The following is a 21,188-nucleotide window of genomic DNA, read 5'->3' as shown; positions in this document are numbered from 1 at the left end:
CCCTTTGCGTGATCTTGATTCTATCCCTCTATTTATGCAGCCTAGAACTGTGTTGGCTTTTTTGGCTGCTGCAGCACACGGCTGGCTCCTATTTAAATGGTTGTCCACTAGGACTCCAAGATCCTTCTCACAGTTACCACTATTGAGCCAGGTACCACCTATGCTATACCTGTGCATTTGGTTTTTTCTTGCCTAAATGTGGAACCTTCAACCTTCTCTACATTGAATTTCATTTTGGTAGATAGTGCCCCATGTTCAAATCTGTCCAGATTCTTCTGTATTTTTTTTTTTAAATTGGATTTCTATTAAATACATTTCTTAGTGCTTAATGAATATCGTGTTGTCTGGGTAATTATTGCTTTAGGTTCCCCTCGCACATATGTGCTAGTCGTTCCCGACTCTAGGGGGCGGCGCTCATCTCCGTTTCAAAGCCGAAGAGCCAGCGCTGTCCAAAGACGTCTCCGTGGTCATGTGGCCGGCATGACTCAATGCCAAAGGCGCACGGAACGCTGTTCCCTTCCCACCAAAGGTGGTCCCTATTTTTCTACTTTCAATTTTGTTTTTACGTGTTTTGAACTGCTAGGTTGCCAGAAGCTGGGACAAGTCACGGGAGTTCACCCCGTTACGCGGCACTAGGGATTTGAACCGCTGAACTGCCGACCTTTCGATCGACAAGCTCAGTGTCATAGCCACTGAGCCACCGCGTCCCTAGTAATTATTGCTTTATATCATTATAAATTTACATTCTTCATCTCCACCTCTTTTTTCCCCCAGCCGCTGGTAAAATAGCTTCCATGTTTGATAATAAATCTGCATTTTCTTTCTGTTTTAATTTTCAATGTCAATCTCTTTCTGCACAATCTAATATCTTCTTGACAATCTCTTCCTCCCCTGCTGCATCTTAAGCCCATCTTCTGGAATGTTCCTGGCTATTCCTGCCAGCTTGGCGTCACCTGCAAATTTGATGAGTTTCCCCATCTATCCCCTCAACCAGGGGTGGGCTTTTGGCGGTTCGGGAGAACCTCTAGCTAAGATTCGGTGCAGTTCTGAGAACCCCCAAATCCCATTCCTGGCTGGCCCTGCCCACCCTGCCCTGCCCCTCCCAGGAGTCCCCACACGCCCCGTTTTGGATGCAGGTAAGTGCAGGGCACGCACGGAGGCTCGGGGAGGGTGAAAAAACGGGCCTACCGGAAATTTGGGCCCGTTTCTGGCCTCCAGAGGGCTTCCGGAGCCTGGGGACGCCATTTTCGCCCTCCCGGAGGCTCGAAAAAAGCCTCCGGAGCCTGGGGAGGACAAAAACACCCACCACCACCACTGTGGTGCAGGAGGCCGAGTAGGCCACGCTCACCCAGCAACCAGGCAGAGAAAACCCCTTGCTAAAGTTTTTCAGGCCCATCCCTGCCCTCAACCCAGGGTGACATCTTGCAAGGGTCCAAGAATGTGAAAGGGAGAAAAAAAGTCTGATATTTTTCATCGTTTGTATATACCCAGAGATACAGATATATATACATAACCTTCTCACTTTGCAGCCAAATAATTTTGTTGTTGTTGTTGTAAATACAGTGATTGCCTCTTCTTCCTCCTTCTCCTAAACATGAATAAATTTCTTTTGGAGACTCTGCAAGGGACTGAAGAAATTATTAGGTTGGTTTGGGGGGAGAAATAAATAAAGAGAGCTGACTCCAGGGCAAAAAAATGTACTGTACATGCCAGCAGGCAACCCAGTCTGTGCCCAGCATGCTTTCTTCAATTAAGTTCTCAGATAAGGCACCAGGCTTTTAGCTCTTTGGAAAGCTGTCCATCACACCCAATCTCAGTTCCAGCCCTGCATAATTCCCCTTTTTTATAAGAGGTACAAGTGTAGGAGGGAAGGCAGAACGGGCGATGCGTTTTCAGCTGTTCTTACCATATGTTTGTTTAAAACTGGAATTTAGAGAGGAGCTACAGATTCGGTCTCCTGCTCACTAGATTTGGCAACGCGAAGTATTTTTTTTTTTTTTTGAAAAAAAAAAAAAAGCATTTTTATAGCCAAAGACGCAAACTGCCATGTTCATGCTTGAATGTGGGTTGGACTAGATGAGCTACAACAGGTGTCAGCAACCTGCAGCTCCGGAGCTGAATGTGGCTCTTTGGGCCCTCTGCTGTGGCTCCCTGTCGGGTGATCCCACCCCTCGCCCTCCCCTCCCAGTCACTCCTCGCCTGGCCTGAGAAGGTAAGGGCGACGGCGGGTGATGGAGAAGTGGCCGGGGCAGAGACAGAGAGACACAGAGAGAGAGGGAGGGAGAGAGAGATGTCAGAAGGATTTTGTGGTTTGGAGAATCAGCAAATACCACCTCTGGCTGGCCCCAGAGTGGGGTGAGAATGGGGGTTTTGCAGTATCCTTCCCCCTGGAGTGGGGTGGGAGTTTTGCAGTATCCTTCCCCTGGAGTAGGGTGGGAATGGGGGTTTTGCAGTATCCTTCCCCCTGGAATGGGGTGGGAGTTTTGCAGTATCCTTCCCCTGGAGTGGGGTGGGAATGGGGATTTTGCAGTATCCTTCCCCCTGGAGTGGGGTGGGAGTTTTGCAGTATCCTTCCCCTGGAGTGGGGTGGGAATGGGGGTTTTGCGGTATCCTTCCCCCTGGAGTGGGGTGGGAATGGGGGTTTTGCAGTATTCTTCCTCCCATTCCCACCCCACTCCAGGGGGAAGGTTACTGCAAAATCCCCATTTCCTCTGATCAGCTGGGACTTGGGAGGCAGAGAATAGATGGGAGCAGGGCCACGCAGAATTTTTACTACCGGTTCTCCGACCTACTCAAAATTTCTGCTACCGGTTCTCCAGAACTGGTCAGAACCTGCTGAAACCCACCTCTGGTCCAATCTCTTTAAAAACCTCCAGTGTGGGAGCATTCACAACTTCTGGTGGCAGGCTGTTCCACTGATTAATTGTTCTCACTGTCAGGAAATTTCTGCTTAATTCCAGGTTGCTTCTCTCCTCAATTAGTTTCCAACTGTTGCTTCTTGTCCTGCCCTCAGGTGCTTTGGAGAATATTTATTTATTTTTATTTATTTATTTTATTCGGCTTATATGCCGCCCTATCTCACAATGGACTCAGGGCAGCTCACAAGAATAAAACACAAGCCACAATAAAAATAAAGACTAAAATCTAAAAAATTTAAAATTAACCCATTAAAACCCTTAAAACCCCGTCATCAGACCAGGTCAAGAATAGCTTGATTCCCCCCCCCCCCCCATTTTCTTTGGGGCAGCCCCTGAGATTATTTATTATTATTTATTCAATTTATATACCGCCCTTCTCCTAGTGGACTCAGGGCGGTGCACAGCCAAAACTAAAATACATAACAATACAAAATTTAAAATTAATTAAAAGAATTATATACTTTGGCCCGAATTAAAACAGTGCGAATTAAAACCCATTAACAAATTAAAACTAAACAATTAATAACCATTAAAAACTAAAAAAAAGGGGGAGATAATGGGACATTGCTACCATGTCACCCCCTAGTCCTCCTTTTCATTAAACTAGACATAAATATGTAGGCAGCCTTCATGGTCTCCCAGGTAACAGCAGCATTTTCTAGATAGGTGCAGCTTGCAAATTTTGCTGGAACCAAATCGAACGAGACACAACTGGTGTGAAAAGCACACCGCGAAGGCTGGCCAAGGGGAGTGGAAGGAAGTGTGTGCGATCCCACAGGGCTGCGGCACACAAGAGGTGGGCATCCGAGGCTGGTAAATTTCCACCCAACGGAGAGGAAAAATACCCACAAACGTCGTGCAGCTCCCACAGCTTCGCAGCCAACGACAATGGAGAGAAGTCCAACAATCTCCGATTAAAATCATTTAACGCAGAGGTCGTCAAACTGGGCCGCTTATTTAAGACTTGTGGACTTCAGCCCCCAGAATTCTCCAGCCAGCTATGCTGGAGCATTCTGGGAGTTGAAGTCCACAAGTCTTCAAAGCTGCCCAGTTTGAAGACCTCTGATTTTAGTGGAAGTGAGATTCTGATTTTGTTCCGTCCCCCTATTTTTTATCCAAAGAAGAAGTCATAATACTTCTCGGTGCATGGAAAAATCAAATTTTTGAACAGCCCCGCTAAACCCTCAGTTCCTTGTATAGGGGAAGGAGAAGAAGGGTGAGTGTTTCTTTAAGAGCTGCGTGGTACTGGCTGGGGAATTCTGGGAGTTGAAGTCCAACCATCTTCGAGCTGCCAAGATTGGAAAACGTGCTAAGCTAATGCAGGGAGCCACATGTATGTTGTTGTTCAAATTATTTTACTACCGGTTCTATGGGTGTGGCTTGGTGGGCACGGCAGGGGAAGGATATTGCAAAATCCCCATTTCCTCCCGATCAGCTGGGACACACCATAACTCTATGCGCCCTGCCCCCGAACATGCGCGCACGACCCCCCCACACACTCCCTCCACTCCTGGCACAATAGGTCTGTTTTTTGCTTTCCCCAGCCTTTTTAGGAGACTGTGGAGGGTGAAAACGGCCTTCCCCACCCCCCTGGAGGCCGAAAACGGCCCATTTGCCAACTTCCGGTGGGACCGGAAGTCCCATTTTTTGCTCTCCCCCGGCCTCCAAAGTCTTTCTAGGAGTCTGGGGAGGGCAAAAGCGGCCCATTTGCCCACTTCTGGTCCCACCGGAAGTGGGCAAACAGGCTGTTTCTGGCCTCCGGGGCTGGGGAAGGCCGTTTTCGCCCTCCCCAGACTCCTAGAAAGGTTCTGGAGGCTGGGAAGAGAGAAAAATGGCCCTTCCCACCCCCACGGTCCTCTGGAGGCAGGAAACAGCCTGTTTCCCTACTTCTGGTGGGCCCAGAAGGCCCGAAAATCAGCTGAGCTCGTGTGCCCATGGATATGGCTACGCGTGCCACCTGTGACACGCGTGCCATAGGTTTGCCATCATGGCTCTAGACCTTAGCAACACTTTTTAATATATGCATAGACAAGACTTGAAGAATTATATGTCATGGGGGGGCATGACTAGGATTTTAGAGATTTTAGGTGGGGCATGGCCAAAAAAAGGTTGGGAACCACTGCCTTAGACATTCCTCTCTGATCCTGAAAAGGCAAATCCAGAGCCCTGGATAGCCTGTTAAGGAAACCTCCGGAGACGGAAACTTGAATTCGAACAGACGACCACCACAGTCAAGCTTGTGTTGCAAAATCTCCCTTTTAATTGGTCCCTGAAAGGCAAAGCAGCAGTGAGAGGCCTACAAGGCCTCCATTCTACCAGAAATCACACCCCAAAGCAGTGTTTCTCAACCTTGGCTCCTTTTGAAGAGATGTGGACTACAATGCCCAGAATTCCCCGGGCAGCTTGTTGAAGGCCACGCCTTTTAAAGGGGCCAACACCCCTTTAAACCACACCTTTTAAAAGGGCCAATGCTTTAGATATTGGCTCTTTGTGGAACAGCAATACCCTCACAGCTGCACGATGAATCCAAAAGCTTTTCACTCCCAGCAAGGATGTTGGGGGCCACTTGACCCCAAAGTCTCCCACCCCAAAGCAGAGAAGACCCCCCCCAGGAAACGAAGGGGGCAGGCAGGTCCTAGAAGTGCCTCGTAAGCTCTCCTGCCTTCCTTGGCCTCCCTTCCCACCCTTTGATTTAGACTTGGCTTTCCCCAACCTAGAGAGCCCTTTAAAAAAGGCCGAAGACTTCAACTCCCAGCATTCCTAAGCCAAGGATTGCTAAGAATGCTGGGAAATCCCATCCCAACATCTGGAAATCCCAAAGGAGAGGCAGGCTTGCTCCAAAAACTTTGCCAAGGCTTGGCTTCGATAACTTTTCAAAGAGTTTTTTTTTTTTTTTTTAAAGAAAATCATAATTTTTTTAGCCTTGGCCCGGATCTCTACAACACACCAAGGTAGGCAGATTTACCCTGCATGTCCGAGGCTCCGATTCGTTTCGGCTCTTCAGGTACCATCAAGCACAGGTGATCCGTTTTTCCCGCGTGCATTTGACGGCAGCGTGCGATTTTGCCTGCTCCTGTGGTTTTCAGAATTAATTAGGGGCTAATCCAGGTCCACGCTTTAAAAAAAAAAACACAGCTGCCAACCACATTCTCCCAACTGCACCCCTGTGGTTTTAACAGGCATAAAACTGAGACGTACCTAAAAGACAGTGTCTTTTCAAGAAAAATCAAAGGCTACAAATCCTCTCCAGAGAGAGAGAGAGAAAGAGGGAGGGAGGGAAGGAAGGAAGGATGGAAAGGAGGGAGGAAGGGAGAAAGGGAAAGACATAGGGAGGGAAGAGAATTGGAGGGAAGGGGAGAGAAAGGAAGGAGAAGGAGAAAAAAAGGAAAGGGAAGGAAGGAAGGAGGAAAATTAGAGGGGAAGAGGAGGGAGGGAAGGAACGAAGGAAAGAGGGAGAAAGAAAAGGGAAAGGGAAAGAAGGAGGGAAAAAATAGGAGAAGGGGAGGAAGGAAATGGAGGGAGGGAAGGAAGGAGACAAAAAGGAAAGGGAAGGAGGGAGGAGAATTGGAGGGGAAAAGGAGGGAGAGAAGGAATGAAGGAAAGAGAAAGAAAAGGGAAAGGGGAAGAAGGAGGGAAAAAATAGAAAGAGAGAAAGGAAGGAAGGAAATGGAGGGAGGGAAGGAAGGAAGGAGACAAAAAGGAAAGGGAAGGAGGGAAGGTGAGAGGGAGAGAAGGAAGGAAGGAAAGGGAGAAAGGGAAAGGAAAAAAAGGAGGGAAAAAATAGAAGGAGAAAGGAAGGAAATGGAGGGAGGGAAGGAAAGAAGGAGAAAAAGAAAGGGGAAAGATGGAGGGAGGGAGAATTGGAGGACAAAGGGAGAGAAAGGAAGGAAAGGGAGAGAAGAAGGAAGGAAGGAAATGGAGGGAGGGAAGGAAGGAAAAAAAAGAAAAGGAGAGGAGGAGGAAAAAGAATTGGAGGGGAAGGAAGGAAATAAGGGAGGGAGGAAGGGAAGGAAGGAGGGAAGGAAGGAGGAAAGATATACATGATGATTGAAAACATGAATTCAACATTCTGGGTCTTTGAGATCAGGAAGGAAAAGCAGAATTAGCAAGAGAGGGAGGCCGCTCATTTCCCTCCGAAGGTGGCACACGAAAGAAGGCACGTGCCTATCCTTTTGGCAAAAAAACAACTCCGGACGTGGTGCAGAATCGGTATAGCGGGGACCCCGCCGTAAGGCTGAACTTTCCCGCTCTCCAATCCTTTCATTTTTAGAACAAAAAAATTAACAACATCATTTTGACACAAGTGAGAACCCAAAAGTCCCCAGAGATTTGAGAATCGTGCTCCATGTAGGGTGAGGGTGAGGGGCGCTGCCCACCTCCCAACCACTAAACCAAGGGTCTCTAACCTTGGCCGCTTTAAGACTTGTGGACTTCAACTCCCAGAGTTCCTCAGCCAGCAAAGCTGGCTGAGGAACTCTGGGAGTTGAAGTCCACAAGTCTTAAAGCGGCCAAGGTTAGAGACCCCTGCACTAAACCGTTAAGTCGTGTCCTTAATTTCTGTCACCCCAGAAATCCGCAAAACGTCGTCGAGGCAAAGCAGAAGATGTCCGGAGAACATGTCCCTCTTCCGAAACCCTGATTTCTTTCTTTTTTTTGAGATGAATCCTGCCCCCCTTTCAGGGCAAAACAATAATAAATAAACCCTACCCCACGGGGGCAGCTGAGATGGGCACCTTTGCCAAGGAAAGGAAAGGAAAGTCGGGGGGGGGCCACTTTTGTAAATTCCGTCTCACCGGAGAAACGGCCAGTTCGGGCTGCCCCCGTCAGTTGATCGGCTCGTACGCCGAACACGGTTTCTGCTGCCTTGTGAACACCGCCAGGCTGCCCACGATGAGGAGCGCCGCCGGCGTGCCCAGCGCCACGGCGAGGATCCCGATGACCAGCAAAGAGAGGCCCTCTCTCGGAGGCTCCCCGAAACCCACCAGGGCAGACCTGGAAAGGAAGAGATGGAGGAATTGGGAAATGCATCATGGCAGGTCGTCCTTTACGGTTCGTTTAAGGGACCGTTCAAAGTTACGACGGCACCGAGTGCATAAATGAGTCCTTGACGGGGTAGTCCTCGACTTACAACGGTTTTCTTAGGGACCGTTCAAAGTTACGACGGCACCGAGTGCATAAATGAGTCCTTGACGGGGTAGTCCTCGACTTACAACGGTTCGCTTAGGGACCGTTCAAAGTTACGACGGCACCGAGTGCAAAAATGAGTTCTTACAATGTGGTCCTCGACTTACAACGGTTCGCTTAGGGACCATTCAAGTTACGGCACCAGATGCAAAATGAGTCCTTGACAGGGCAGTCCTCAACTTACAATGGTTCACTTAGGGACCGTTTGAAGTTACGACGGCACCGAGTGCAAAAATGAGTCCTTGACGGGGTAGTCCTCGACTTACAACGGTTCATTTAGGGACCGTTCAAAGTTACAACAACAATGAATGGAGACACCCCGCCCTTGGCTTCCGGCAAAGACCCCCCCCCAAATACCCCCATAAAGGGATCCTCACCAGCTCAAGTAGCCCTTTTCTTTGTAGGCTTCATTGTCCTCGCCGCCAAAGGAGATATTGAGGGCAGACAGGCTACAGCGTCGCTCGACGTCCTCCCCGAAGTAAGCCTGGAGAATCCTGAACTCGGAACTGAGGTTGCGGACCGTCTGGAGGGGGTAATACTGACAGTGGACGGTGTCTTCCCGATGGGGGGTTTTAGAGCTGTAGGCGGCCGTCTTCCACTGCAGGAAGCTGGAGCCCCAGCTGTGGTTGTGGGGCTCGGAGATCAGCTGGGCCATCTGAGAGGAAAGGAAAAAGGGAACGCGACGCCATAGTTAGCCTCCATTCTTTTGGGGGGGGAGGGGTTGTTTTGTGTCCCCCCCCATGTACCAAGAAAGAGTGGTGCGGTGGCCTAGAGGTGGAGCTCTCGCCTCACAATCAGGAGGCTGTGAGTTCGATCCTAGGTAGAGGCAGATATTTCTCTCTCTCAATGAGAATATATCTGCTGAACAAAACTCCGTACTGGCAACAGGGACGGCATCCGGCCATTAAAACACTCACCTCCATTCAGTTGCCCCAGATACCACCCCGCAAGGGATTATATGGGATTGTTAAAAGATGATGATGATGTAAAGCAACCAAGAAACTCCAGCTTCGGGAGAGGTCTACAATTCACTGTAGACAACTCACCACGGCCAACTCACCGCAGGACAGAATTGAATGAATGAGCTGGAAGGGACCTTGGAGGTCTTCTAGTCCAGCCCCTTCTCTAGCAGGAGAACCTATACTATTTCAGATAAGTGACTGTCTCTAGTCTCTTCTTAAAAACTTCCATCGATGGAGCGCCCATGATTTCTGGTGGCGAGCTGTTCCACTGGTCCTCACTGTGAGGAAGTTTCTCCTTAATTAAGCTCACCACGACCAACTTGCCACAGGACAAACTCACTGTGGGACAACTCGACAATTCAATTGAATAATTGAAAATAAATTTAAAAATATCTTAATTTTTGTCATTTACGTTTCATTCTGGTCCCTCCTTTTCGGCATCCTTTCTTTCACGATTCTATCCCACCGTTTCTTCGATATTAGCGTGACTGTTGTCCCGCAGCGAATTGAACCACGACGAGTTGGCTACTACGAGTCGGCTGCGGCGAGTTGGTCGTGGCAAGTTGTCCCCTTCCTCCTTCGGGGAGCCCCTCTGAGCCTGGAGCCCCGTGCGAATCCAGCCAGCGATGGCTCCGTTGGCCAAACGATGGCCCGAGAACCCAAGAGAAAGACGCTCGACTGGACGCAAAGCGGATGATGCGGCCATACCTCAAAAATAGTGGGGGTGTATTCGTCATCGATGGAACGGGCCGACTGCAGCTGCTTCCCCCGGCTTCCCTCCTCGACCGCCAGGATCTCCAGGGCAAAGCGGGAGTGGTTCCCCCGGGGCGCTACCCTCTCCATGGTGAATTCCACCTTGGAGCTGTTGGCACTGTGCAGAAGGCGCGGGAGAGGCCCGTCACGATTGTCCGACTCGTACGCCGTCACCTGGGGGGACAGAGAGGGGGTGGCAGGTGGATGGCGACCCCCACCGACCACAGTCTCACCAGCCTTCCCTTCCCTCCCTCCTTCCCAACCTGGTTAGCGTTAACCTTGGTTTATTAGGGGTTGGCCATGAAGGGTTCAATGCAGGTAAGTCCTCGACTTAACGACCAGAATGGAGCCCCAAATCTTCGTTGCTAAGCGAGACATTTGTGGAGTGAGTTTTGCCACCGTTGTTAAGTGAATCATGGCAGTCGTTACGTGAGTAACATGATTAGGCTTCCCCATTGACTCTGGTAAGTTAGTAAGCCGGTTAAGTGAATGTAGCTTTGCTTGTGAGGAAGTGACAAAAAGGGGATCCTGTGACCATGGGGCACAGCAACGGTCATAAGTATGAGTCAGTTGCCAACTGCGTCCGAATTTTGATCACACGATCACAGGCATGCTACGAAGGTCGTAAGGAGGGGTGTGGGGGGGGAAACGGTCATAAGTCGCTTTTTTTTCAGTGCCGCCGTAACTGAATGGTCACTAAATGAACTGAGCCTTGGTAGTACAGGGGTTTAAGGCACCCTGTTATTAAGCTTATTAAGACCAGCTGCCTGCAATTACTGCAGGGTTCGAATCTCGCCAAGGCTCAAGGTTGACTCAGCCTTCCATCCTTTCTAAGGTAGGTAAAATGAGGACCCAGTTGTGGGGGCAATAAGCTGACTTTGTATAAATATATACAAAAATATGAAGGCTATTGCTTAACGCATTGTAAGCCGCCCTGAGTCTTCGGAGAAGGGCGGCATATAAATCAAATTAAAAAAAAAAAAAAACTGTCGTAAGTCGAGGACTACATGTAAAGAGCAGTACAATCTACCACTTTATGTGATCGTGCTGCTATCCATCTGTTGGCTTTTTTGGCTGCCGCAGCACACAGCTGACTCCTATTGAAGTGACTGTCCACTAAATGAACTGTTGTAAGTCGATGATTGTAAGGGACGCGGTGGCTCAGTGGCTAAGACGCTGAGCTTGGCGATCGAAAGGGTCGGCAGTTCAGCGGTTCGAATCCCTGGTGCCGCGTAACCGGGTGAGCTCCCGTGACTTGTCCCAACTTCTGCCAACCTAGCAGTTCGAAAGAACGTAAAAAAAAATGCAAGTAGAAAAATAGGGACCACCTTTGGTGGGAAGGTAACAGCGTTCCGTGCGCCTTTGGCATTGAGTCATGCTGGCCACATGACCACGGAGACGTCTTCGGACAGCGCTGGCTCTTCGGCTTTGAAACGGAGATGAGCACCGCCCCCTAGAGTCGGGAACGACTAGCACATACATGCGAGGGGAACCTTCACCTTTAAGTCGAGGATTACCTATCATTCAACCGTCATTTCCAAAAAAAGGAGACAACCTCTGCACACACAATCGCACAACATACACAAAGCCAGCCCAATTTACCTTGAAAGAGACGCTTCCGTTCCCGAAGGCGCCTTCGTGGCCGGAGCCTTGGAAGTCGGCGCTGAGGGCCGTTTCGTTCAGCCGCCCATCCAGGCTGGCCCAGGTGAAGTTGGCCAGGTTGTAGCTGGGGTAGATCTGCCACGCCTTGACCAGGGAGAGGTCCGACGTGTCGCTGCCGTCGTATTCCCACAGCTGCAATACAGGGAGTCCTTGAATTATAACAGTTCCTTTAGTGACCGTTCAAAGTTACAACAAGCACTGAAAAAAAGATCTTTTTTCACACTTTTATTTATTTATTTATTTATTTATTTATTATTGAATTTCTATACCGCCCTTCTCCCTGAGGACCCAGGACGGTGTACAGCCAAAATTAAAAAACATGCAGGACAAATATTAAAAAAACAATTAAAAGATGTATAAATTTGGCCCAATTAAAACTCATTACCAATTAAAACGTTTAAAACATTTAAAAACAATTAAAAATTTCATCTTAAGCCAGCCCGGCTTGCTTGAAAAAATGGGTTTTAAGGGCACGACGGAAGGCACTGAGGTCCTGGATTCTCCTTATCTCTGGGGGGAGCTGATTCCAGAGGGTAGGTGCCCTCCCCCTGGGGGTCACCAGCCTACACTGTCTGGCTGATGGCACCCCGAGGAGGCCCTCTCTGTGGGAGCGCACGGGTCGATGGGAGGTCGGTGGCAGCAGGCGGTCTCGAAGATAGCTAGGCCCTATGCCATGGAGCGCTTTGAAGGTGATGACCAACACCTTGAAGCGCACCCGGAAGACCACCGGGAGCCAGTGCAGCTCGCGCAGGAGCGGTGTTACATGGTGCTCCCGTCACTACCCGCGCTGCTGCGTTCTGGACCAGCTGGAGCCTCCGGGTGCCCCTCAAGGGGAGCCCCATGTAGAGAGCATTGCAGTAGTCAAGGCGAGAGGTGACAAGGGCGTGAGTGACTGTGCACAGGGAATCCCGATCAAGAAAGGGCCGCAACTGGCGAATCAGGCGAACCTGATAAAAGGTCCCCCTGGTTATAGCCGTCAGATGTTCCTCCAAGGACAGCTGCATATCCAGGAGGACTCCCAGATTGCGAGCCCTTTCTGTGGGGGCCAACGACTCGCCCCCAATAGTCAGTGATGGAGTCAACTGACTATATCGGGATGCCGGGAGCAGCAACGACCGTTGCAGCATCCCCCATGGTCATGTGATCAAAATTCAGATGCTTGGCCACTGACTCATATTTATGACAGTTGCAGTGTCCCAGGATCATGTGATCAGTTTTGGCGCCCTACTGACAAGCCAACTCAATGGGAAAGCTGGATTCACTTAACAACCATGTTAACTGACTTAACAAATGCAATGATCCACTTAACAACTGTGGCCAGGAAGGTCGTAAAATGGGGCAAAACTCCCTTAACAAATGTCTCGCTTGCCAACATAAATTTTGGATTTGATTGTGGTCATAAAGTTGAGGAATCTCTGTATAGGATTAGATGTCTGGGAGCACTAGATTGGCCAGCCTGTTTCGAGCATCTCCCAGGAGACCTTTCATGGCTTCCGAAGTGATTCACTTAACAACTGAGGCAAGGATGGTCGTAAAATGGGGGAAAAGTCACTTAACCACAGAAATTTGGGGCTTAATTGTGGCCATAAGTCAAGGACTACCTGTTGTTCATTTATCAACGGAAATTCGAGGCTCAATCATGGCCGTAAATTGAGGATTACATGCCAGCTGCCAAGCGTCTGAATTTTGATCCCGTGACCGTAGGGATGCTGCAACGGTCATAACTGCGAGGACAGGTTGTAAGACACTCTTTTGAGTGCCACTGTAACTAAATCATCATCATTTAACAACCCCATAATCCCTTGCAGGGTGGAGTCTGGACAGCTGAATGGAGCTAGCAGAGCGTTTAATGGCCGGATGCCGTCCCTGTTGCCAGTGCGGAGTTTTGTTCGGCATATATATTCTCATTGTACCCAGAGAGAGAAATATCTGCCTTTACCTAGGATCGAACTCACAGCCTCCCGATTGTGAGGCGAGAGCTCCACCTCTAGGCCACCGCACCACTCTACCACTGTAACTAAACGAATCTTCGTAAATCAAGGACTACCTGTATCCCCTTGCCTTCCTCCCCATCCTTCGGCCCCCTCCCCGCCGGACGCACCCTTGGAAAGACCACGGCTGTGGAATACAAGACACTGTCAGCCGGTTCGATCCGGATGGCTCCAGCCGGAGAAGAGGACAGAAGCCGGGTCCAGTTGACACGAAGGGAACTGTTGTCGCTCGCGGTATACACCAACAACACCGTGGGGACCCCGATGGTGCTCCAGATGTAGTGAAGTGTGTCGTTGACGCCCACCGCTCGAGTGTGTAGAAGATTTACACCCGAGCTGGCCCAGCCTGGATTGTACTCCAAAGAGACCTGCAACGAGATTGGCACCAACAGCTCAAGTTAACTTCACAAACAGGTGCCACGAAGCCATGGATCGCGGTTAGTAAACTAGGGGGCTAAAGCTAAAGCCAAACATCGTATCTTACCTTGATACAATTCTCGGCTTACAACCAGCAGTGGGTTTCACATTTTGTTACCACCGGTTTGCTGCGCGCACTCTCGCTTTGTGCGTGCACCCGGCCTCAAAAACGTGCATAAATACGACAGCATAGAGCCGGGGCGGGCGGGCGGGTGGGCGATTTCCACTACCACCTCGTTTTACGACTTTTCTTGACGCAGTTGTTAAGCGAACCACTGCAGTTGGTTAAGTGAGTCACAGGTTTATTAAATGAATCCAGCTTTCCCCGTTGACTTTGCTCGTCAGAAGGTCGCAAAAGGGGGTTTACGTGACACCCCTCCCTTCGGGGACATGGCCACCGTCATAAACATGAGTCATTTTTTTTTTTTTTTAATTTGATTTATATGCCGCCCTTCTCCGGAGACTCAGGGCGGCTTACAGTGCGTTAAGCAATAGCCTTCATACTTTTGTATATTTATACAAAGTCAGCTTATTGCCCCCACAAACTGGGTCCTCATTTAACCTACCTTAGAAAGGATGGAAGGCTGAGTCAACCTTGAGCCTTGGAGAGATTCGAACCAGCAGTAAATTGCAGGCAGCTGTGTTAATAACAGGGTGCTTTAAACCACTGTAGTACCAAGGCTCTTAATTTGTGTCAAGCATCCAAATTTAAATCACTGGGGACGCTGCAACGGTCGCGAGTGTGAAAAATGGTCATAAGTCACTTTTTTTCCAGTGCTGTTGTAAGTTCGGTCACTTAGCGAGCTGTTTGTAAGTCGAGGACTACTGTACCGTGCTAAAAAGAGTCGGACGTCAATGCCTTTTTTCTTTTTTCCCCTCGTACCCTCCATCACTCATGCCCTCGTCACCTCTCGCCTTGACTACTGCAACGCTCTCTACATGGGGCTCCCCTTGAAGAGCACCCGGAGGCTCCAACTGGTCCAGAATGCAGCAGCGCGGGTAGTGACGGGAGCAGCATGGCGCTCCCATGTAACACCGCTCCTGCGCAAGCTGCACTGGCTCCCAGTGGTCTTCCGGGTGCACTTCAAGGTGTTGGTCATCACCTTTAAAGCGCTCCATGGCATCGGGCCTAGCTATCTTCGAGACCGCCTGCTGCTACCGACGACCTCCCATCGTCCCGTGCGCTCCCACAGAGAGGGCCTCCTCAGGGTGCCATCAGCCAATCAATGTAGGCTGGTGACCCCCAGGGGGAGGGCCTTCTCTGTGGGGGCACCTACCCTCTGGAATCAGTTGCCCCCAGAGATAAGGAGAATCCAAGACCTTAGCGCCTTCCGCCGTGCCCTTAAAACCCATTTTTTCCAGCAAGCCGGGCTGGCTTAAGAAGAAATTTTAAATGTTTTAATTGGTTTGTATGTTTAATTTTGGGCCAAATTTATATATATTTTAATTGTTTTTTAATATTTGTATTTTATGTTTTTTAATTCTGGCTGTACACCGCCCTGAGTCCTCAGGGAGAAGGGCGGTATATAAATTTAAAATAAATAAATAAATAAATAAATTTTTCTCCCTCTCTTTTTTCCTTCCCCTAATTTCCTATTTTCTTTTATATATTTCATTCTTGGATAAAACAATAAAATCCATTACAAAAAAGAAAACGTTAAAAAAAGAAGGAAGGGGATTAGAAAAGGGTCACATGAGGAACCACCGAGACCAATATTTCATTCGCTGGTGAAGTTTCTGAAGAAAAGAGAAAACGCATGATTCATTTTTCTAATTTCTGAAGCTCCGGGAGGAAAATACAGAAACAGCATTTTTTTCCCTTCTGCTCTGAGTCAGACGAAAAGAGGAACCCTAAGCACCAGCAACTCTCACCCACACTTTCTTATCCCAAAAAGGCTGAATCAGAATCAGAATAGAGCTGGAAGGGACCTTAGAGGTCTTCTAGTCCAGCCCCATTCAGACAGGAGACCCTATATACCCGTGATGGCGAACCGGTGGCAGAGGTGGCACGCACAGCCCTCTCTGTGGGCACACGTGCCATCGCCAGCTGCTTTTCTGGTTTCCGGCGCACACATGCCCGCTGGCCAGCTGGGCTTCGCGAGTGCTGGAGCGCCGGAAAACAGCCAAAAAACAGGCTGTTTTTTGGGCTGTTTTCGGGCCTTTTTCTGGGCCATTTTCAGGCTGTTTTGGGGCTGTTTTCAGCCATTTTTGGGCCGTTTTCATGCCTTTTTCCAGGCCATTTCCAGGCTGTTTCCAAGCTGTTTTGGGGCCAATTTTCAGCTGGTTTCAGGCCAGTTTTTGGGCCATTTTCAGGTCATTTTTCACGCTGAAAAACAGCCTGAAAACAAGCTGAAAAATGGCTTGAAAACTGCCTAAAAAACTGCCAAAAAACAGGCCATTTTTTGGGGCTTTTGGGGCCTTTTTCTGGGCCATTTTCAGGCTGTTTTTCAGGCTGTTTTCAGCAATTTTGGGCCGTTTTCATGCCTTTTTCCAGGCCATTTCCAGGCTGTTTCCAAGCTGTTTTTGCGCCGGTTTTCAGCTGGTTTCAGGCCAGTTTTTGGGCCATTTTCAAGCTGTTTTTCACTCTGAAAAACAGCCTGAAAACGGGCTGAAAAATGGCTTGAAAACGGCCTGAAAAACGGCCAAAAAAAAGGCCATTTTGGGGGGGCTGTTTTGGGGCCTTTTTCTGGGCCATTTTCAGGCTATTTTTCAGGCTGCTTTCAGCCATTTTGGGCCGTTTTCATGCCTTTTTCCAGGCCATTTTTTGGGCTGTTTCCAGGCTGTTTTGGGGCCGGTTTTCAGCCGGTTTTGGGCCATTTTCAGGTCGTTTTTCACACTGAAAAACAGCCTGAAAAATGGCTTGAAAACGGCCTGAAAAACAGCCCCCCAAAAGGCACGCACGAGCCAGCCAACTAATCTCTGTGTTTCTGGTACTCTGGCGGGCACATGTATACACACATGCACCCATGTTCCAGTTTGGGCACTCGGTGCTGAAAAGGTTTGCCATCACTGCCCTATGGTGGGACAGGTAACAAATAAAATAAAATAAATAAAAAACACGGGTCCAGTTAGATAGTCACTGAAGGGCCCTCTTTGTTCTTAATATTGTAAGAGAGAAATTGCTTGCAATTATATTCAGAACACAGGCAGGGACATTCCTTTGCCAGGATGCTTACTTCAAGGCCTCTCAGTTGTCACAGATAAGAACAGTCTACGTGATTTACACCTTGAGGTTAAAGTGACAGAGATGTCCACTTTGTTGTTTCAACAAAAGATAAAAGATATGCTTCAGTAATCCACAAAAAGAATTATGACTGTTTTGCAAAGAAACTCTGTAATAAGGAAATGTCAATTAAAAATGACAAATGTATATGACCACATGAATTGCTGAGTTAACAGAATCCTTTGTCTAGAAGGGTATAAAACCATTGTACCTAATTCCTGTCTTTGTTCAACGCTTCATGTACAGAGCCTTGAACCTATTGCGAAATATATAAAATCTGTCTCTGATTAATCTAAAAGTTGTGCTTGTCTTATTAAATCCACAACAGCCCTCCACCATTTTTGACAGAGGGCAGTCCAGTCTCTTCTTGAAAGCTTCCAGGGATGAAGCTCCCACAACTTCCGAAGGCAACTTCTGTTCCGTCGGTTGATTGCTAACTAAAAATCAACAATTTAATGCAACTTCCTGAAAATCCCTGGGTAAATTTGGACCGCTCATACCCTCTCTCTCAGCCCAACCCGCCTCACAGGATTGTGGTTGTGGGGAGGAAAAAGGAGTAGTAGCTACGTACGTTGCCTTGAGTTATTTGTCAAAATAATAAAGGCAGGATTTAAAAAAAAAACAGTCATGAGGCTCACCAAGGGAACTTGGTTTTCCCCAAGAGCTGGGATGAGATAAGTGCTCGTCAAATGTATGGCTTGGCTCCAGGGTTTGGTGGTTTTTAATATTTTTTTACTGTGCTTAGTTTTATAGTTTTAACATTGCCTTGTATGCTGTTTCCTTTTGATTGTGAACCGTCCAGAGTTGAGGACGAGGGCTACGTAAACTATTATTCAATTTTTAAAAAAATCAAATAAAGTTTAGTAAAGTACAGATTTAAAGCCACGGAAATACAGTAGCGGCCAAAAACCTTTTGGGAAAAGTGTGTTTTCTAAAACTTAGCTAATAAGCTAATAATAACCCCCCCCCCCTTTTTTTTTGGAGTAGTATCATAAGATTATTTATCAATGGAAAGTTAATTTAATCTAGAATGTAATGCAATAACTTTTATGAGGGGTTTGCTATTAGAATAGCAGTTACAGTATAAAGAAGAAAAGGGAAATACATAGAAAAAATGAGATATGCAAAAATTATCACCCTGTCAGTTAATCCTTAAATTGGGTAACCTTTAGCATGAATGTCGGCCTTACAACGTCTTCCCATGGAGGGAACCAAGTCTTTTAGTTCTGCAGCTGTTCTAATGTGAAACCAAGATTGAATGATGGCTTCTATTAACTGGGTTTTATTGCTGGGTCGCTTCTGACTAACAAGTTTCTTTAGTCGGCTCCATAGATTTTCAATTGGGTTAAGGTCTGGGCTACTCCCAGGCCATTCCAGCAGTGGAATAGGATTATCTGGAAACTCCAAAAAAAAAAAAAAGTGGTGTTATTAGCCATCAAACCTCAAAAATACATTTTCCCCAAAAGGTTTCCACCATTTTGGCCACTACTGTACAATTAAGTACAGCATATGGAAGAGCTTGTTCCAACTTGATGCCTTCCTAGCAGGGAGGACTCCAGCTCCCATAATCCTTTTTCTTCACTCACACGCTGGGACAGCCTTGGGATGGGGAAGGACCTGATCTACTTATATAGAAAGCTGAAATAGCTAAATTAACGATGGAGATCAAAGAAAGAGAAGACTCGGATTATTATAAAGTGTGGAATAGGTTTTATACATGGTTGGAAAACAGAAATCAAATTAAGAAATAAGAATATAAAGTGAAATTTGATATTAACATACTGGATATGAATGTAAATAATGATCCTGCTAACAAAAACAGTTAATTATGAATATTTAAAAATAAAGAGAAGGAGCGGGAGGATAAAAGCCAAGAGAAAAGACAAAAGTTAACGCAGAAAGTTGTAAAATTGTATGTATCTGTTGTTAGTATTGTATTTTAACGTCTGATGTGTGTATGTGTGTTTTTGTCTCTTGACTTCTTTTGCTATTGTGTGTTTCGTTTTAAAATGTAAAATACTCAATAAAAATTATTTAAAAAAAAAAGAAGAAGAAAAAAAGAAAGCTGAAGGAATTTCCTTTTAGATCAAGGGTCTCCAACCTTGGCAACTTTAAGCCTGCTGCTGGCTGGGGAATTCTGGGAGTTGAAGTCTGCCAGGCTTTTAAAGTTGTCCAGGTTCGGAAACCCTGATTTAATAGTCTTTGAGTTTGGCAATATTTCTTTTTTTTTGGTAAGATTTCTATCCCACCCACTTTTCTCACACTCTGATCGGGCTCGTTGGGGAATTCTGGGAGTTGAAGTCCAACAGTTATTAAAAATAGCCAAGATTGAGGAATCCTGGTTTGGACTGATCACAAGTTTCAAATATTTTAAGGCCCCGTCAAACCGGGTTACTTGGTTTATGCTTGACCCCGAGCAGCCCAGCGTCTCTGATCACAGCGTTGTAAAAGTTGTGTGAACAGCCTCTTAAACCTTCGCACCGTCCCAGCCTCCTCTTTCACTTTCTCTCCTCCAGAATCGTTTACAGGCAGTCCTCGACTTGCGACTAGAATCGAGTCTAAAATTTCTGTGGTTAAAGTGAGACATTTGTTTGTGTCCTCATTTTAAGACCTTGCTTAACACAGTCGTTAAGCAAAACACTGATGTTGATAAGTTGTTAAGTGAATCTTCCAACCTTCCCCACTGACTTTTGAGGGTCAAAAAAAGGTAGCCAGAGGGGGGAAATCACGTGAGCCCCCGGGGACACTGCGACCGTCATAAGTATGAATCAACTTGACAAGCGGGTCTCAATTTTGATCACGGGGATGGGTGCGGCAAAGGTCGTAAACGTGGGGGAAAAAAATGGCCATCCATGTGAAGCCACTTTTCCCAGTGCCCGTTTGTTAACTTGCAACGGTCACTAAACGAGTTGTTGTAAGTCGAGGACGACCTGTAGTTCGCATTTTAAGGGGAGGAGAGGGAGGGATGTCCTGCCCGCCTAAGACTGGGAGCAAGGCAAGAGCGCCCTCGGGGCACGTACAGAGCGCTTTTCCTCCGCTTCCTGCCTCGCAATCCAGACAGACAGATTAACAAGAGTTTGGAAGGGACCTTGGAGGTCATCTAGTCCAACCCCCCCACCCCGGCCAAGCAAAACCGCGTTCAAGGCTTCCCACCAGCGAGCCTTTCTTGGGGGGGAAAATCCCGCCCGGCGGTTCCCCTTCCCCGCGGTCCAAGGCACCTACCCTCCTCCGGTAGCCGCCCGCCGCCGCTTCCCCCGCGCAGCCGCCCGCCGCCCAGAGGAGAACCAGGCCGGCCCAAGAAGCCGCCGCCGCCAGCATGTTTTTCCCGACTGGCGGGGTTGCGAAAGAGCCGTCACGTGACCCGGCCGGCGTTCCTTCCGGGCTTCCCTCCAAAGTGGGCGGGGACTCTCTTAAAGGGGCCGCCGCAAAAAGCCAGCCTCGCCCTTGTCCTCAAATGAACGGGAAGAAATAAGGGAGGGGTCTCCACCTCAAGCTCGATTTCGTGGCGGAGGAGGAAGGGGGCAAGGAAGAGCTGCGACCCCGGCCGAGGGGGGGAAGAATGCTCTGGAGAGCTTTCCCAGCCAAGCCAGGAGGGTTCTTGCTTTGCCTAGAATAACACAGGGACCTTGGAGGTCTTCTAGTCTAACCCGCTAGTCTGGGCAGAAAACCCTTAAGAAGAGTTGGAAGGGTCCTTGGAGGTCTTCTAGTCCAACCCCCTGCTCAAGCAGGAGACCTTATGGCACTCTGGACAACTGGCTGTCCAATCAAAACCTCCAGTGATAGAGCAATAGTGGCCTAGAGTGGAGCTATGCTGGCTGGAGAATTCTGGGAGTTGAAGTCCACAAGTCTTAAAGCGGCCAAGTTTGAAGACCTCCGAGCTAGAGATTTAATGGATGAAATTTGGCTCTGGGTTCGATTCCTGCTTTGCATGCCTGGGAAAGAGGCACTTCAACCTATTCTCTTCCAGAATTGGACTACAAAGCCCATCTCCCCCAACCAAGCATGGACATTCTCTTCTGCCACCCCTTCTCTTCCGTAACGATCCAGCTTTTCTTGGTCTTAATATAGGTAGTCCTCG

General features: G+C 48.2%; 1 protein-coding gene across 1 annotated transcript; it reads right to left on the bottom strand.

Annotated features, from left to right (window-relative positions):
* Window positions 1–7,384: 7,384 nt before the first annotated feature.
* On the bottom strand, window positions 7,385–20,428 carry GLMP (glycosylated lysosomal membrane protein). The gene is made up of 6 exons (XM_070951504.1): window positions 20,333–20,428; window positions 13,581–13,838; window positions 11,420–11,611; window positions 9,773–9,991; window positions 8,480–8,757; window positions 7,385–7,910 (listed from the first exon to the last, which is right to left on the bottom strand). The coding sequence occupies exons 1-6, from the start codon at window positions 20,426–20,428 to the stop codon at window positions 7,742–7,744; spliced, it is 1,212 nt and encodes a 403-aa protein (XP_070807605.1). The 3' UTR covers window positions 7,385–7,741.
* Between the last annotated feature and the right edge of the window lie 760 nt (window positions 20,429–21,188).

The sequence above is a fragment of the Pituophis catenifer genome, unplaced genomic scaffold (genome assembly GCF_029215685.1).
Source record: "Pituophis catenifer annectens isolate HBS135680 unplaced genomic scaffold, rPitCat1.0.hap2 SCAF_10, whole genome shotgun sequence".
Classification (NCBI taxonomy): domain Eukaryota; kingdom Metazoa; phylum Chordata; class Lepidosauria; order Squamata; family Colubridae; genus Pituophis; species Pituophis catenifer.
The sequence above is the reverse complement of the archived record's forward strand: the minus strand, read 5'-3'. Positions and strand labels throughout refer to the sequence as shown.

Bases quoted from the DNA above. Each gene is read 5' to 3' on its own strand.
- GLMP (XM_070951504.1), bottom strand. From the start codon at position 20,428: ATGCTGGCGGCGGCGGCTTCTTGGGCCGGCCTGGTTCTCCTCTGGGCG. The intron at 13,839-20,332 runs GTAGGTGCCTTG...ATCTCGTTGCAG, and splicing joins CGGGCGGCTACCGGAGGAGG to GTCTCTTTGGAGTACAATCC. The intron at 9,992-11,419 runs GTAAATTGGGCT...CTGTCCCCCCAG, and splicing joins ACGGAAGCGTCTCTTTCAAG to GTGACGGCGTACGAGTCGGA.